Source organism: Mandrillus leucophaeus, unplaced genomic scaffold (assembly GCF_000951045.1).
Source record: "Mandrillus leucophaeus isolate KB7577 unplaced genomic scaffold, Mleu.le_1.0 Scaffold18, whole genome shotgun sequence".
Classification (NCBI taxonomy): domain Eukaryota; kingdom Metazoa; phylum Chordata; class Mammalia; order Primates; family Cercopithecidae; genus Mandrillus; species Mandrillus leucophaeus.
In genome coordinates, this window is record NW_012101809.1 from 3,023,053 (window position 1) to 3,038,191 (window position 15,139).

Below are 15,139 nucleotides of genomic sequence, written 5' to 3' on the forward strand. Positions count from 1 at the left end.
GTTCAGGCGACTGTCCTGCCTCAGCCTCCCAAGTAGGTGGGACTACAGGCACATGCCACCATGCCTGGGTAATCTTTGTATTTCTAGTAGGGACAAGGTTTCACTATGTTGGCCAGGCTGCTCTCGAACTCCTGACCTCACGTGATCCACCTGCCTCGGCCTCCCAAAGTGCTGAGATTACAGGTGTGAGCCACCGCACCCGGGTGACAGTGTTCTTTACTTTGTGACTCAACTATTTGATCTAACCCCCTTAACAAAGAATGGCCAAACTCACTGCTGTACTGATGAGGCACACCAAACTCTTGCAACCATTCTGTTAAAGCTAGCTTTAGAGCCATCTGTGGACTATAGAGTACATCAGTTTCAATATCTTCATCACTGCCTTCATTTTCTAACTTTATTTGGATGGATACAGTACTGTCTTCACTGTCAGCTGCAAAAAATAAAAATAAAAAAAGAGCATAAAAATACTTTTGATTACAAAATCCTTCTGACAAGTGAGAAGAATAAATGCAACTAATTGTCACAGTATAACCACAGAAACGACTAGAATCAGAACAAACCTTAAACATAAAAATGCAAATAAAAGCAAGACCCTTCATTGAACGATTTCATCTAGGATAGTAACCTAAATGCAATGCTAAATGTAAAATCTCAATTGAAATAAGAAATATAAATTTTAGTATCAGTGGAAGAGTCAATCTGAAATGTCCACTAAGTACTAATTGTTAGGAAGTCAAGGTCAAAAGTACCATGCTTTTTGTATGAAGAAAACATTGCATAGCCTTCAGGGCTCTGTAACTTTTTTTTTTTTTGAGATGGGAGTCTCACCCTGTCACCCAGGGTGGAGTGCAGTGGCAGGATCTTGGCTCACTACAACCTCCGCCTCACAGGTTCAAGCAATTCTCCTGCCTCAGCCTCCCGAGTAGCTGGGACTACAGGCGCATGCCACCATGCCCGGCTAATTTTTGTATTATTAGTAGAGATGGGGTTTCACCATGTTGGCCAGGCTGGTCTCGAACTCTTGACCTCGTGATCCGCCTGCCTGGGCCTCCCAAAGTGCTCGGATTACAAGCGGGAACCACTACGCCCGACCATATCATTATTATTAATAAAAGCATTGAGGGAAAATGAAGAGGCCGGGTGTGGTGGCTCATGCCTGTAATCCCAGAACTTTGGGAGGCTAAGGCGGGCGAATCACCTGAGACCTGCAGTTCACGACTAGCCTGGCCAACATGGTAAAAGCCCATCTCTACTAAAAATACAAAAAATTAGCCAGACATGGTGGCAGGCACCTGTAATCCCAGCTACTCGGGAGGCTGAAGCAAGAGAACTGCTTGAACCGAGGGGTCAGAGATTGCAGTGAGCTGAGATCTGGCCATTGCATTCCAGTCTGGACAACAAGAGCAAGATTCCGTCTCAAATATAAAAAAACAAGAGATAATCGACAGAGACCCACAAATTAGCACACATAAGGCAACAAAGCTCTGAGCTAGGATAGTGGTAGAGAAAATTAAGTCTGAATTCTTTGGTTTTGTACTTAAAAACTCAATTCTTAGCTTTCTTTAACATTTCCTGCATATGTCCCAGGTTTGGATAGTGTCTGCCACCCTTAATATGTTCCACGCTCTGCCTTAAAAGATGTAGGAGTTAAGTGCCATGTACACTGAAAGCACTGAAATTACATTCCCAATTTTTGTTTTTCATTGAGGAGAGGAGGATGACAATGACTGAACCAATATTCCTATTTTTTTTTTTCTAATGGGGAGAGGAGGATGACAATGACTGAGCCAAAAGGGAGACATTAATTCAATAAAAAATTCAAAGCAGGAGTATGGAACTGAGAAATAGACCACAACTATTAATATTCCTACATACTATCATGACACTTCAGTAGCCCAAAATGGGCCAAAATTCAGGGAATTTCAGAAGTTCAGTGTACAGGCTGGACGCGGTGGCTCACGCCTGTAATCCCAGAACTCTGGGAGGTAGAGGCAAGCAGGATCACCAGGTCAGGAGTTCGAGACCAGCCTGACCAACATGGTGAAACCCCGTCTCCATGAAAACTATAAAAATCAGCCGGGTGGGGTGGCGTGCACCAGTAATCCCAGCTACTCAGGAGGCTGAAGCAGGAAAATCACTTGAACCAGGGAGGTGGAGGTTGCAATAAGCCAAGATTGCACCACTGCACTTCAGCCCGGGTAACAGAGCAAGACTCTGTCTCAAAGAAAAAGAAAAATTTTCAGTGTTCAGTGTTTTTCACCTCCAGTCCACAAACCTTTAATACCCAGCAAACTCTCCTCATACTCTAATCCAGCTTAAAAGTCTGTGAAATCTCTTAGCAAAAATAATCACTCTCCCCCGTGTTCACACGGCATTTTATAAATTAAACTATTACAACACTTATCACACTATCATACTATTGTCTATAAGCCTTACCCAACACTAGACTGTTTCTCAAAAGTAGGAATGGCCAGGCGCAGTGGCTCACGCCTGTAATCCCAGCCCTTTGGGAGGCTGAGGCGGGTGGATCACCCAAGGTCGGCAGTTCAAGACCAGCCAGACCAACATGGAGAAACCCTGTCTCTACTAAAAATACAAGATCAGCCAGGCATGGTGGCGCATGCCTGTAATCCCAGCTACTCGGTAGGCTGAGGCAGGAGAATCGCTTGAACCTGGGAGGCAGAGGTTGCAGTGAGCCAAGATCGTACCACTGCACTAGCCTGGCAACAAGAGCAAGACTCCATCTCAAAAAGAAAAAAAAAGTAGGAACTACTTTATTCTTTGCCACCTCAGTGCCCATGATCACACATCTGCCACATGATAGATTATTTAAATGTAAATAAACAATTATCAAACACCTTACTTAGAACTCTATTAGAGATTTTTCATTAATTAAAAATTAGTAAGCCAATGTCTAAAACAAGACTATATTCCATTCGGCCAGGCAGGGTGGCTCATGCCTGTAATCCCAGCACTCTGGGAGGCCTAGGCGGACGGATCACCTGAGATCAGGAGTTCGAGACCAGTCTGGCCAATATGATGAAACCGTCTCTACTTTAAAAAAAAAAAAAAGCAAAAATAAGCCGGGCATATGCCTGTAATCCCAGCTACTTGGGAGGCTGAGGCTGGAGAATCGCTTGAACCTGGGAAGCAGAGTTTGCAGAGAGCTGAGATTGTGCCACTGCACTCCACTCTAGCCTGGGCGATGGAGCAAAACTCTGTCTCATAAAAAGAGAGTATGTTCCATAAATGATAAATGTAAGCTGAATCTAAATGATCTAAGTGACTCAGATTCCGAGTATCCAGTCATCTAAAATATGCTTTTCAATAAAATTGCCTGAAAATACATTTTATCGGAATGATTCTAGAGATAATGGAAACACTTAAAGACTGTCTCCTCTAGTACCCAGACGTCAAAGACTGAATCCTATTTTATTTTTATTTATTTGATAGGGTCTTCAACTGTTGTCCAGGCTGGAGCGCAGTTCCTGGGCTTATTGGCAAGCCACCACGCCGCTTCTGAATCATACTAAAAAAAAAAAAAAAACTGAGGCCAAGAGATTAAGTGACTTGTCCAAAGACACTCAACCTTTCTTCTTATCATATACATCTCTTCATCAACAGAATCAAACAACATACCGTAATAAAACCACTTAGTTTTGTTTCCTTCTTAGTGAAACAAAATAATTTTTTAAAAAAATAAATAAAACTGCTTCAGTTGTGATGACAAAGGAAAGTATACTTTCCACTGGCTCTAGTTAACCCTAGCTCTCCTCCCAAGGTGAAGGATCAAGTACAGGCTACTTACTCATCACTACATCTTTTCTCACTCCGTTCATGTTTGATTTGTACCAGGTGGCAAGGGTGTGGATAGCAACATAGTTGGCTTCAAATTCACAATTTGGATTAGTCAGGACTCCTTTTAACCGTGGGATGAGTTCTGTGGATCTTCCTTTGTACGGGCCCAGAAACAGTCTCTTCTGATCATAATCATTAGCATGAATGTTATCCCAGATTACTGGCGCTCTCTTAATAATCTTAGACACTTCTTCAATGGACTCTACCGGAATTTCTTTAGAAACAACTTTGGGACCTAGAAATAACGACAACCATTTGTTAAAAGAATTGTGGTTCTTGGCCAGACGCATTGGCTCATACCTGTAATCCCAGCACTTTGGGAGGCCAAGGTGGGCGGATCATTTGAGCCCAGGAGTTCGGACCAGCCTGGGCAACACAGCGAGACCCTATTTTTTTATTTTAAGTTTAAAAATATATTTTTTTAAAAAAGAATCATGGTTCTTTAAAATATAATGGACATATAACTTTTTATTGTGTTTTCCTTACATGTTTTTTTTTTTGGAGACAGAGTCTCACTCTGTTGCCCAGGCTAGAGTGCAATGGTGCGATCTTGGCTCACCTCAAGCTCCACCTCCTGGGTTCATGCCATTCTCCTGCCTCATCCTCCTGAGTAGCTGGGACTACAGGCGCCCGCCACCACGCCCAGCAAATTTTTTGCATTTTTTAGTAGAGTCAGGGTTTCACCATGTTAGCCAGGATGGTCTCGACCTCCTGACCTTGTGATCTGCCGGCCTCAGCCTCCCAAAGTGCTGGAATTACAGGCATGAGCCACCGCATCGCGCTCAGACCCTTCCATGTACATTTTATAACAACTTTTCTTTTTCTGAGACAGGGTCTCCTCTGTTACCCAGACTGAAGGGCAATGGAGTAATCATAGCTCAATGTAGCCTTGAACTCCTGAGCTCAAGCAATCCTCTCACCTGAGCCTCCCAAGTAGCTGGGACTACAGGTGTGCCCCACCATGTCACAGTAATTAAAACATTTTTTGTACAGATAAGGACTTCCTATGTTGCCCAGGCTAATCTTAAACTCCTGGCCTCAAGCGATCCTCCTACCTCAATTCAAGCCTCCCACAGCACTGGGATTACAGGCATGAACCACTGCATCCAGCCACAATTTTTCTTTTGAAAACAAGGCAACACGTCTTTTACTGGGCTTTATTTTTTCATTTTATAAAAGAGAAGAGTTTCCTAAACGCTGCTTAGGGCTGGGATCCATAATACCCTTTAGCCCAGTTCCCTATAAATCTTTATTATTAACTGAATTTTTTTTTTTGAGACAGGGTCTCACTCTGTTGCTCAGGCATGTTCACAGCTCACTGCAAACTCTACCTCCCGGGCTCAAGTGATCCTTCCACCTTAGCCTCCTAAGTAGCTGGGACTACAGGCGTGTACCACCCCACCTGGCTAAGTTTTTTTATTTTTTGCACAGTCTCCTTATGTTGTCTAAGCTGGTCTTTAACTCCTGGGAGCTTCCACCTCAGGCTCCCCAACCATGATAAATGTTTTTTTATATTAAGAGAATAAGTAAACTTTGTAAAAGAAAGTGTATTTTAACAAGTTCTCTGGGCCAGGTGCAATGGGTCACACCTGTAATCCCAGTACTTTGGGAGGCCGAGGTGGGCAGATCACCTGAGGTCAGGAGTTTGAGACCAGTCTGGCTAACATGGAGAAACCCTGTCTCTACTAGAAATACAAAAATTAGCTGGGTGTCGTGGCACATGCCTGTAATCCCAGCTACTCAGGAGGCTGAGGCAAAAGAATCGCTTGAACCCGGGAGGCAGAGGTTGTGGTGAGCTGAGATTGTGCCACTGCACTGCAGCCTGGGCAACAAGAGCAAAACTCCCATCTCAAACAAAAAAACAAACAACAACAACAAAAAAGGTATTCAATTAACAAGAACAAGCAATTTCTCTAAGTCCTAGTTAATTCAAGTTTGACTGTATGAATCTTAAAAGACTTACCTGTCCAAAGCACTTCAATTCCAGGTAAAAGCTTTTCACCCACAGTCCTTAAATACGGAGACTGAGACACATTTGGGTAACAGAAAGTGCCACAATATTCTAAATGTAGGGAGAAAAGTAAAAAAGTCAGGAACAAAATATTCATGGGTTTTTTGTTTGTTTGTTTTCTTTGAGATGGAGTCTCGCTCTGATGCCCAGGCTAAAGTGCAGTGATGAAATCTCGGCTCACTGCAACCTCCGCCTCCTGGGCTCAAGCTATTCTCCTGCCTCAGCCTCCCGAGTAGCTGGGACTACAGGTGCACGCCGCCACGCCCGGCTAGTTTTTTTTTTATTTTAGTAAAGACAGGGTTTCACCATGTTGCCCAGGCTGGTTGCAAACTCCTGAGCTCAGGCAATCTGCCCACCTCGGCCTCCCAAAAGGATCATGGGTTTTTGAATGTGGAAAAAAATGTCTGCCAATTCTAAATTCTTTTCATCCAAATGATAAAAGGCCTCCTACAAGGAATTAAATTCAAGTGGGCAGTTCATTTAAGAAATTCATAAAATCTGATATTTTTCCTCCAACAGTAGTATAGATCAATTCTTATGATACTACAGTTACTAGAAATACAAGTTCACTAAAGAAACAAGAACTGTAGCATTTTCTACAGAATTCTCAATTGCCTACTTTTCTCAGTTACAATTAAATGCAAACAGAATGAATTGATAATATCGTAATAGAACTAATACAAGAATATGCCAATGGCAGCTGGGCACAGTGGCTCACACCTGCAACCCCAGCATTTTGGGAGGCTGAAGCGGGTGGATCATTTGAGCCCAGGAGTTCGCAACTAACCTGGGCAATATGGCGTCTCTACCAAAAATAAAAAAATTAGCCAGTTTTATAACCCGGTATCTAAATAAATAACACAAATTTAAAAGTAAAATTAAAAAACATTTTTTAAAAAGGCATATACCAACGGCTATTAGTACTCAACTGCAACTTAAACTGTAACTCGCAGCTAATTAATTCCCAGTATAATCTTAAAACTTTTGGGTACTAATGTAGTACTCAACTAAAATAAGGTTCCTGGCTCATAATACACACAAAGAAAGTTAAGTAATTTAGTCTAAAATTCTTCCTGAACAGGGAAGTCTGGGGAAAAACTTCTTGTAAGTTGAATTTTGAGAAGCAACTAAGAGACTAAAATATTTTCAATGAAAGAAACCAGAGGGGCAAAAAGAAAGGAAAAGAGGAAAAACTGTTATGCTTTCTATGCTGACTACTTGAAATAAGAGCCCAGATGGAAGTGGGAGGAGTGCAAAAAGGGACAGATATGCATGGGCAGAAAAAGGGAACAAGTAGGAGGAAATGAGAAGTGACTAAGGTAAAAGGCAAAGTAACTTGGTTTTTCTCCAGTTTTCATTTCAATACTATCCCTCTTTTAATATTGACAAAGTTCATATACTTCCAGTACTAAAAAATACATAAAAATCTTTTGTCTAGTCAGCTGTCATTTATTAGTTCCTAAAATTTTTCCAATTTAGGATCTTGAAAAATGTCTTCTAAAAAAAGATTCCTACTTTTATACACCAAGGGAGGAGGGAAGTGGAGAGAGAATGGGGCCCATGGTCCTTTATAAGTTACATATTCTAAGAAGACTAGTTAAATATAAAGCCATTATATACAATACCTGTGGGACAGAAGAGGAAAGTTTCTGGCTCTCCTAGGTACTGATAGATTTCATTTGTGATGGAGACCTGGGCATGAGCAAAAGAACTGAATACCTCTTTGTCTGCTGCACACATATTATGGTCTATATCATCAAAAAGCAAAGCAAATGACCTGCACCCAAACTGAGAAACCTAGGAGGAGAAAAAAAGAATCAAGAATAAAAAAATTAACAATTCCAAACATTAAAGTATAGAGTTAATAGTTATACTTAAAAGCCAATATTTTCCTTACTAGAATATTCAATGACAGATTGTTTTTACATTTTTAATTAAAAAAATTCTAAGTCAAACAGAGTTTTGGGACCCATTTCTCATTTGGGTTTGAATGCACTACAGGTTAAGTATTCCTTATCTGAAATGCTTGGGACCAAAAATGTTTTGGATTTTGGGGTTTTTTTTATGGATTTTGGAATATCTGTATTATATTCAGCATCCCTAATCTGAAAATCCAAAATCTGAAATGCTCCAATTATCATTTCCTTTGAATTTTACGGAGCTCAAAAAGTTTCATATTTTGGAGCATTTCAGATTTCTGAATTAGGGATACTCAACTTATATGACAATATGATCCAACAACGTTTCTACAAAGTGGCCTAGCCTCTTGGCTAACTCATGGGCTGCTGATTGTAGAAGACCCGACAAAGTCAGAAAAATACAGAAATATGAATAACCTTAAGACATGAAAAAGCCAGGCTGTGTCCTAGTCCCAAAAGGTACACTGATCCCTTTGCAGATAAACCTAACCAGGTATGAATCAGAAAGAACCGCAGAATTTTATGAAATAGGAAAATAGCTTCATTAATGAAAATTTCAACTGCCTTAAATTTTTTACCAGACATTTTAATGCCACCCATATAAATCTTTGCCTAAAGAAACAAGACATGTATATAGAAAAACCAGCAAACTTAAAAAACAGGAAAATGGGGCCAGGAGCGGTGGCTCACACTTGTAATCCCAGCAGTTCAGGAGGCTGAGGCTGGCAAATCATGAGGCCAGGAGTTCGAGACCAGCCTGGCCAACATGGTGAAACCCTGTCTCTACTAAATATACGAAAACATTAGCCAGGTGTGGTAGCACACGCCTGTAATTCCAGTTACTCAGGAGGCTGAGGCCAGAGAATTGCTTGAACCCAGGAAGCAGAGATTGCAATGAGGTGAGATCACACCACTGCACTCCAGCCTAGGTGACAGAGCAAGACTCGGTTTCAAAAAAAAGGAAAATGGAAGCCCCCTACATTTGACCAAAAGAAGTGTGCAGCTTTTACATTAAGCAAACTTTACACTCAATTAGGTTCACCTAGTCTGTTTTTCTTCTCACCTTGGGAAATTAGCCATTTCCAGACATCTCTTTGTCCATTAATTGAAGAAACTAATGTCTAATAGGTGAAACCTTATTTCTATAATCTCAGTTGTAAATTCAAGCCAAGCAGCCTAGGGTACATATAATTTCTCAAAATGTGGTTCTTGACCACCAATCACCTAGATTCCTGGTCCCCACCTTATCAATTTGGGAAATAAAGTCCAGTAGTCAGCATTCTTTTAAGCTTCACTTCTAATCATTCTTTTAAGGCAGTTCTTATGCAAACTGAAATTTGAGAAGAACCAGTACCTCTAGTAAAGCTCTTTTTACTTAATTTGGAAAACATTCCTCTATCAGAAGGATTCAAGGCTGGGTGTGGTGGAGTGTGACTGTAATCCCGGCACTTTGGGAGGCTGAGGTGGGTGGATCACCTAAAGTCAGGAGTTCGAGACCAGCCTGGCCAATGTGGCAAAACCCTGTCTCTACTAAAAATATAAAAATTGGCCGGGCGCGGTGGCTCAAGCCTGTAATCCCAGCACTTTGGGAGGCCGAGATGGGCGGATCACGAGGTCAGCAGATCGAGACCATCCTGGCTAACATGGTGAAACCCCGTCTCTGCTAAAAAATACAAAAAACTAGCCGGGCAAGGTGGCGGGCGCCTGTAGTCCCAGCTACTCGGGAGGCTGAGGCAGGAGAATGGCGTAAACCCGGGAGGCGGAGCTTGCAGTGAGCTGAGATCCGGCCACTGCATTCCAGCCTGGGCGACAGAGCGAGACTCCGTCTCAAAAAAAAAAAAAAAATAAAAATTAGCCAGGCATGGTGGTGTGCCTGTAATAGCTACTAAGGAGGCTGAGGCACGAGAATCGCTTGAACTCGGGAGGTGGAGGTTGCAGTGAGCCGAAATTGGGCCACCGTACTCCAGGCAACAGGGTAAGCCTCTATCTCCAAAAAAAAGCATTCAAAGTAAAAAAAATTCTTATAGAAACAAAGAAATACAAGGCCAGGCGTGGTGACTCATACCTGTAATCCCAGCACTTTGGGAAGATCATGAGGTCAGGAGTTCAAGACCAGCCTGGCCGCCATGGTGAAGGCCTCGTCTCTACTAAAAATACAAAAATTAACCGGGCATGATGGCACACACCTATAGTCCTAGCTACTTGGGAAGCTGAGGCAGAAGAATCACTTGAACCCGGGAGGCAGAGGAGGTTGCAGTGAGCCAAGATCGTGCCACTGCACTCCAGCCTGGGCAACAGAGCGAGACTCTGTCTCAAAAAACAAAACAAAACAAAAAAAGAAAGAAATATGAATTTGATTTCCTTTTTACATCATAAAAGCAATTGAGTAAACTTTTAGTTTCAAGTACAGAGTCACGAAAAATGAAAAAAAAGTAAGGAGTTACCTGGTCCAATTTACGTTTCAATGTGGATACTTCCTTGGGGTTAGAAAAAGTGATATCCAATCCAGGTGAGATCGCATAGATGAACTCTATCTCATATTCTCGTGCAGCAGAGATGAGAGTCATAAGTTGCTCTAAAGAACAGAGTCCATGTTTTTAGAAAGCAGAACAGAAAACTAAAAGAACCTTCACTGAAGGTTTAACTGAAGAGGTTATTTCTAACTTACAAAAAAAAGGATAAGATCCTTACATTTTAAAAGTTGTCATGTCCAACTTAACAACAGGCCATACAAAATGGTACAAGCCTGAAGTGATTTAATGACACAGTAAGGAAAAAAGAATAGTTTTCACACCTTTGAAATCTGAACCAACAGAAAATAAGAGGCCCTTCTTTTTCACTTCCAAATAGTTTCTTATCCTTTTGGGGAAACAGGCTAAAATCAATAAACATTCTCCTCCCTTTCATTGCCATTTCTCAAGAACACTGAATTAACTGTCAATTCTCTTACTGAACTTAAGCCATTTCTATTTCCTGAAGCATTTGAAAGGCATAAAATGCAGCTGCTGCTTTTTTATTTTGAGAGTCTTGCTCTGTTGCCCAAGGCTGGAGTACAGTGGTACGATCCTGACTCACTGCAACCTCTGCCTCCTGAGTAGCTGGGATTACAGGCATAACCAGCTAATTTTTGTATTTTTAGTAGAGATGGGATTTTGCCATATCACCCAAGGCTGGTCTCGAACTCCTGGCCTCAAGTGATCCACCTGCCTCAGCCTCTCATAGTGTTAGGATTGCAGGCATGAGCCATGGTACTGGATCTTGCTTTTTTGTTGTTGTTGTTTTGCCGTCTCCGAACAACTGGAATTCCTAACTAAATAAACCTACACATAACTAGTTTATAATATGAAAAAAGAAAATGCTTTCTTAAGAATCAGGGTAGGCCAGGCCCAATGGCTCATGCCTGTAACCCCAGGACTTTGGGAGGTCAGGCAGGAGGATTACCTGAGGTGAGGAGTTCGAGACCAGTCTGGCCAACATTGTGAAACCCCATCTCTACTAAAAATACAAAAATTAGCCAGGCGTGGTGGCACATACTTGTAATCCCAGCTGCTAGGGAGGCTGAGGCAGGAGAACTGCTTGAACTCTGGAGGCAGAGGTTGCAGTGAACCAAGATCGCACCACTGCACTCCAGCCTGGACGACAGAACAAGACTTCATCTCAAAAAGACAAAACAAAACAAAACAAACAAACAAAAAAAACCAACAGAATCATGCCTGTAATCCCAGCACTTTGAGAGGCCACGGCAAGTTGATTGCTTGAGTTCAGAAGTTTGAGACCAGCAGAGGCAACATGGCAAACCCCTCTCTCTACAAAATATACAAAAATTAGCTGAGCATGGTGGTGATCTGCACCTGGAGTCCCAGCTACTTGGGGGGCTGAGGTGGGAGGATTGCTTGAGCCCGGGAGATCAAAATTGCAGTAAGGCACTGAACTCCAGCCTGGGTAACAAAGTGACAAAGGCTGTTTCCAAAAAAAGAAAAAGAAAAAGAACCAGAGGTAAGTCATGGCCTTCACAATCTTGATCTGTTTCTATCTATGGGAAAAATGTTAATTATAGATTTTAAGCTTTTAAAATTATCAACTGACAATTTCTCTAAATCAACTTAAATACTACTACTATATACCATAGGACATATTTTTGAATAATTTTCAGCAGTATCTCAAGACAGTTATTTTTACTTTAATTATTGATCACATTAAGTTTCATCACCAGCACCACCAGAAAGTAATTAAGTTGAAGGCATACTTAAATAGAGTAGTAAACCACAACACTAGATGGAGATGGGATAAGTTATAATTGCTTCTTCGTAATTCAAGAAAACTTTCAGCCTTCTGTGCCTTGGCTGGGCTCTGTAACCGAATATCTTGTTAGCTATACGTGCATACTATTTAATTTGAAGTACAAAAATGTTTCACCATTCACAAGTTCCCAAAGAAAAGCACCTCTCTAATTTACTCAGGTGGTTCAATGCTATACTACTAACTTTTCAGCAATTTTATGTAACCAACTCAACGTAAGTATACTCATAGCAGGCCAGCTGGGCAAGGGGGCTCAAGCCTGTAATCCCAGCACTTTGGGAGGCTGAGGCAGGCCGATCACTTGAGGTCAGGAGTTCAAGACCGCCCTGGCCAACATGATGAACCCCCATTTCTACTAAAAATACAAAAACTGGCTGGGCATGGCGGCAGGCGCCTGTAATCCCAGCTACTGGGGAAGCTGAGACAGCAGAATCTCTTGAACTCGGGAGGCAGAGGTTGCAGTTAGCCGAGACCACACCACTGCACGCCAGCCTGGGGGACAGAGAAAGATTCTGTCTCAAAAAACAAAAACAAATAAAAACAAAAAAACCCAAAGACAGCCTATTAATGGCTTCCCACTTTCCTGGACTAGGGTAAGGATCAGTAATTGTTGACAAGGCCAAGCCATACTAGAGCCTGAAGCAAAAGGAACAATCACTAGTGCTGATCCTATCTTTACCTAAAATTTTAGCATTGTTTCCATCATGAATTTCTGCATTAATTTTGTTTTTAAAAAATATTGCATAAATTATTATTTATCTTGATTACTTTTTTGGGGGTCCCTTAAAATTTGCACCCAAGGTACGTGCCTCACTTGCCTTGCCCTGGGCCTAGCTCAGCTCCAGCACTTCTTTGCCCAGTGGCCCACTGTTTATTCCACTGGCAGAAGTAAGCAGCACAATCTATGACCACAGAATAGGTGGAGTCAGCCTAGCACGCCCATGACATCACACGTATGGTCATGACCTTGCTAGCGCAGAGCACTCTTTCAATCTCAGCTAACTGAATAGTTACCAGATAGAAGAAAAGGAAACTACCTACAAAATAAAAAGTCATAAAATTCTTGTACAACTACATTTAAAATGTAACTGTTTTCTTCACAGATTCTGAATTTATGGATTAAAAAGAAAAAGATTACCAGCTTCCTCCACTGAATACATCTCTCGCCAAAACATCCTATGTTTGTAGTCATCTTTTGGGGCATACAAGTATGTATTTAATTCCCATTTCTGGAGCCTTAAGGAGAAAGAAAATTACATATGTATAAACAGGCAACATTTATAGGCTGTCAATCTCAATTTCCCTCTTCTTGGAGCATATCCATCTCATACAAAGCTAATATTCTATGACAGTAGCTTTTAACCTTTTTGTAATCAGTGGAATTTTAAAAATGAAGTATTACAGGCCAGGTGCAGTGGCTCACACCTGTAATCCCAGCACTTTGGGAGGCCGAGGCAGGTGGATTACGAGGTCAGGAGATCGAGACCATCCTGGCTAACACGGTGAAACCCCGTCTCTACTAAAAATACAAAAAAGTAGCCGGACGTGGTGGCGGGCACCTGTAGTCCCAGTTACTCGGGAGGCTGAGGCAGGAGAATGGTGTGAACCCAGGAGCGGAGCTTGCAGTGAACCGAGATAGTGCCACTGCACTCCAGCCTGGGTGAAAGAGTGAGACGCCGTCTCAAAAAAAAAAAAGGAAAAAAAAGTAAGTATTATAATGTATGCCAACATATAAACAGTCTTAAAAAACACAACAGCTCTCGGTAAGGTGAAGCCCAAAACCTATTCAGCTCCCCAGGAAAAGTTTGAAAACCAAAGGCCTAGGTGAAGAAATAAGGGACCAAGGTAAAATAACTTCTGTAATTGAGAAACTATCAAAATGCACCTGGGCTATTCACTGTTAGTATTTCTTCAAACAAAAGAAAATGTTAGGAGTTTAAGGTTCTCTCTCCTTCATATAATAAAGATTTACCTTCTAAAGAGTTCTTTTCTCTGTTCCATAACCCAAGGTCTTCCGTAAAATCCTAGATTGAAAGAAAGAATGAAATCATATTCAGTTTTAAAATGTGGTAAGCTTTATTGAGAAAAGTTAAAAACATACAAGCCTATTTTGTAAAAAACATAAAATACACCAAATCAGAATGATATTTAATAAAATACTAAGGTTCCTTTATCTTTCGGTGGTGACACTACAAGGTGACTTTTATTCCATTTTTGCTTAGGTATTTTCTTTTTTCTACCATGACATTAGTTACTTAGGTGACAGTTATTTTAAAACAACAAACATCTATAATTTCTTTTCACTGTTGATAAAGTCCAAATATATGTAAATCCAATTTTGTAAGAGATCTCAATCTTACAATGGTGAAGGGCACCAATGTAACACAAGCTGCCAACAGTAACAATTACTTCCTAGAAGGATTAAAACTGCTTTAGAAAGGGTGAGGGGAGGCCAGGTGAGGTGGCCCATGCCTGTAATCCCAGAACTTCGGGAGGCTGAGGCGGGTAGATCACTTGAGGTCAGGAGTTCCAGACTCACCCCGGCCAACACGGCGAAACCCGGTCTCTACTAAAAACACAAAAATTAGCCAGGTATGGTGGCAAATGCCCGTAATCCCAGCTATTTGGGAGGCTGAGAAACAACAATCACCTGAACCTGGAAGGCAGAGGTTGCAGTGAGCCGAAATGGCGCCACTGCACTCCAGCCTGGGTGACTGAGTAAGACTCCATCTCAAACAACAACAACAACAAAAAAAAAAAAAGGAAAAAAAAAAAGGTGAGGGGAGATGAACATGTAAAGCAGTTAAAAAAATGAGAGAGCCGGGCCTGGTGGCTCAGGCCTGTAATCCCAGCACTTTGGGAGGCCGAGACGGGTGGATCACGAGGTAAGGAGATCGAGACCATCCTGGCTAACATGGTGAAATCCCGTCTCTACTAAAAATTACAAAAAACGAGCCGGGCGAGGTGGCGGGCGCCTGTAGTCCCAGCTACTCGGGAGGCTGAGGCAGGAGAATGGCGTGAACTTGGGAGGCGGAGCTTGCAGTGAGCC

General features: G+C 41.8%; 2 protein-coding genes across 4 annotated transcripts in view; both read right to left on the bottom strand.

Moving 5' to 3' along the window:
* The window catches only part of FGF8 (fibroblast growth factor 8 (androgen-induced)), a 32,988-nt gene extending 30,305 nt beyond the window's left edge, over positions 1-2,683 (bottom strand). The window contains exon 1 of the mRNA XM_011977447.1: positions 2,676-2,683. The gene's annotated coding sequence lies outside the window, so the exon portion shown is untranslated. The remainder of the gene's footprint in view (positions 1-2,675) is intronic.
* The window catches only part of MGEA5 (meningioma expressed antigen 5 (hyaluronidase)), a 35,687-nt gene that overhangs the window by 15,986 nt on the left and 4,562 nt on the right, over positions 1-15,139 (bottom strand). For 2 of the 3 annotated variants that reach the window (XM_011977444.1, XM_011977443.1), the window contains exons 2-7: positions 14,063-14,114; positions 13,229-13,326; positions 10,236-10,366; positions 7,498-7,669; positions 5,825-5,923; positions 3,812-4,096 (exon numbers count right to left, since the gene is read on the bottom strand). In XM_011977444.1, the coding sequence (XP_011832834.1) occupies positions 3,812-4,096; positions 5,825-5,923; positions 7,498-7,669; positions 10,236-10,366; positions 13,229-13,326; positions 14,063-14,114 (837 nt within the window). Of the gene's footprint in view, positions 1-274; positions 434-3,811; positions 4,097-5,824; positions 5,924-7,497; positions 7,670-10,235; positions 10,367-13,228; positions 13,327-14,062; positions 14,115-15,139 lie in introns of all 3 variants that reach the window. The other variant, XM_011977442.1, reaches the window with a different exon arrangement.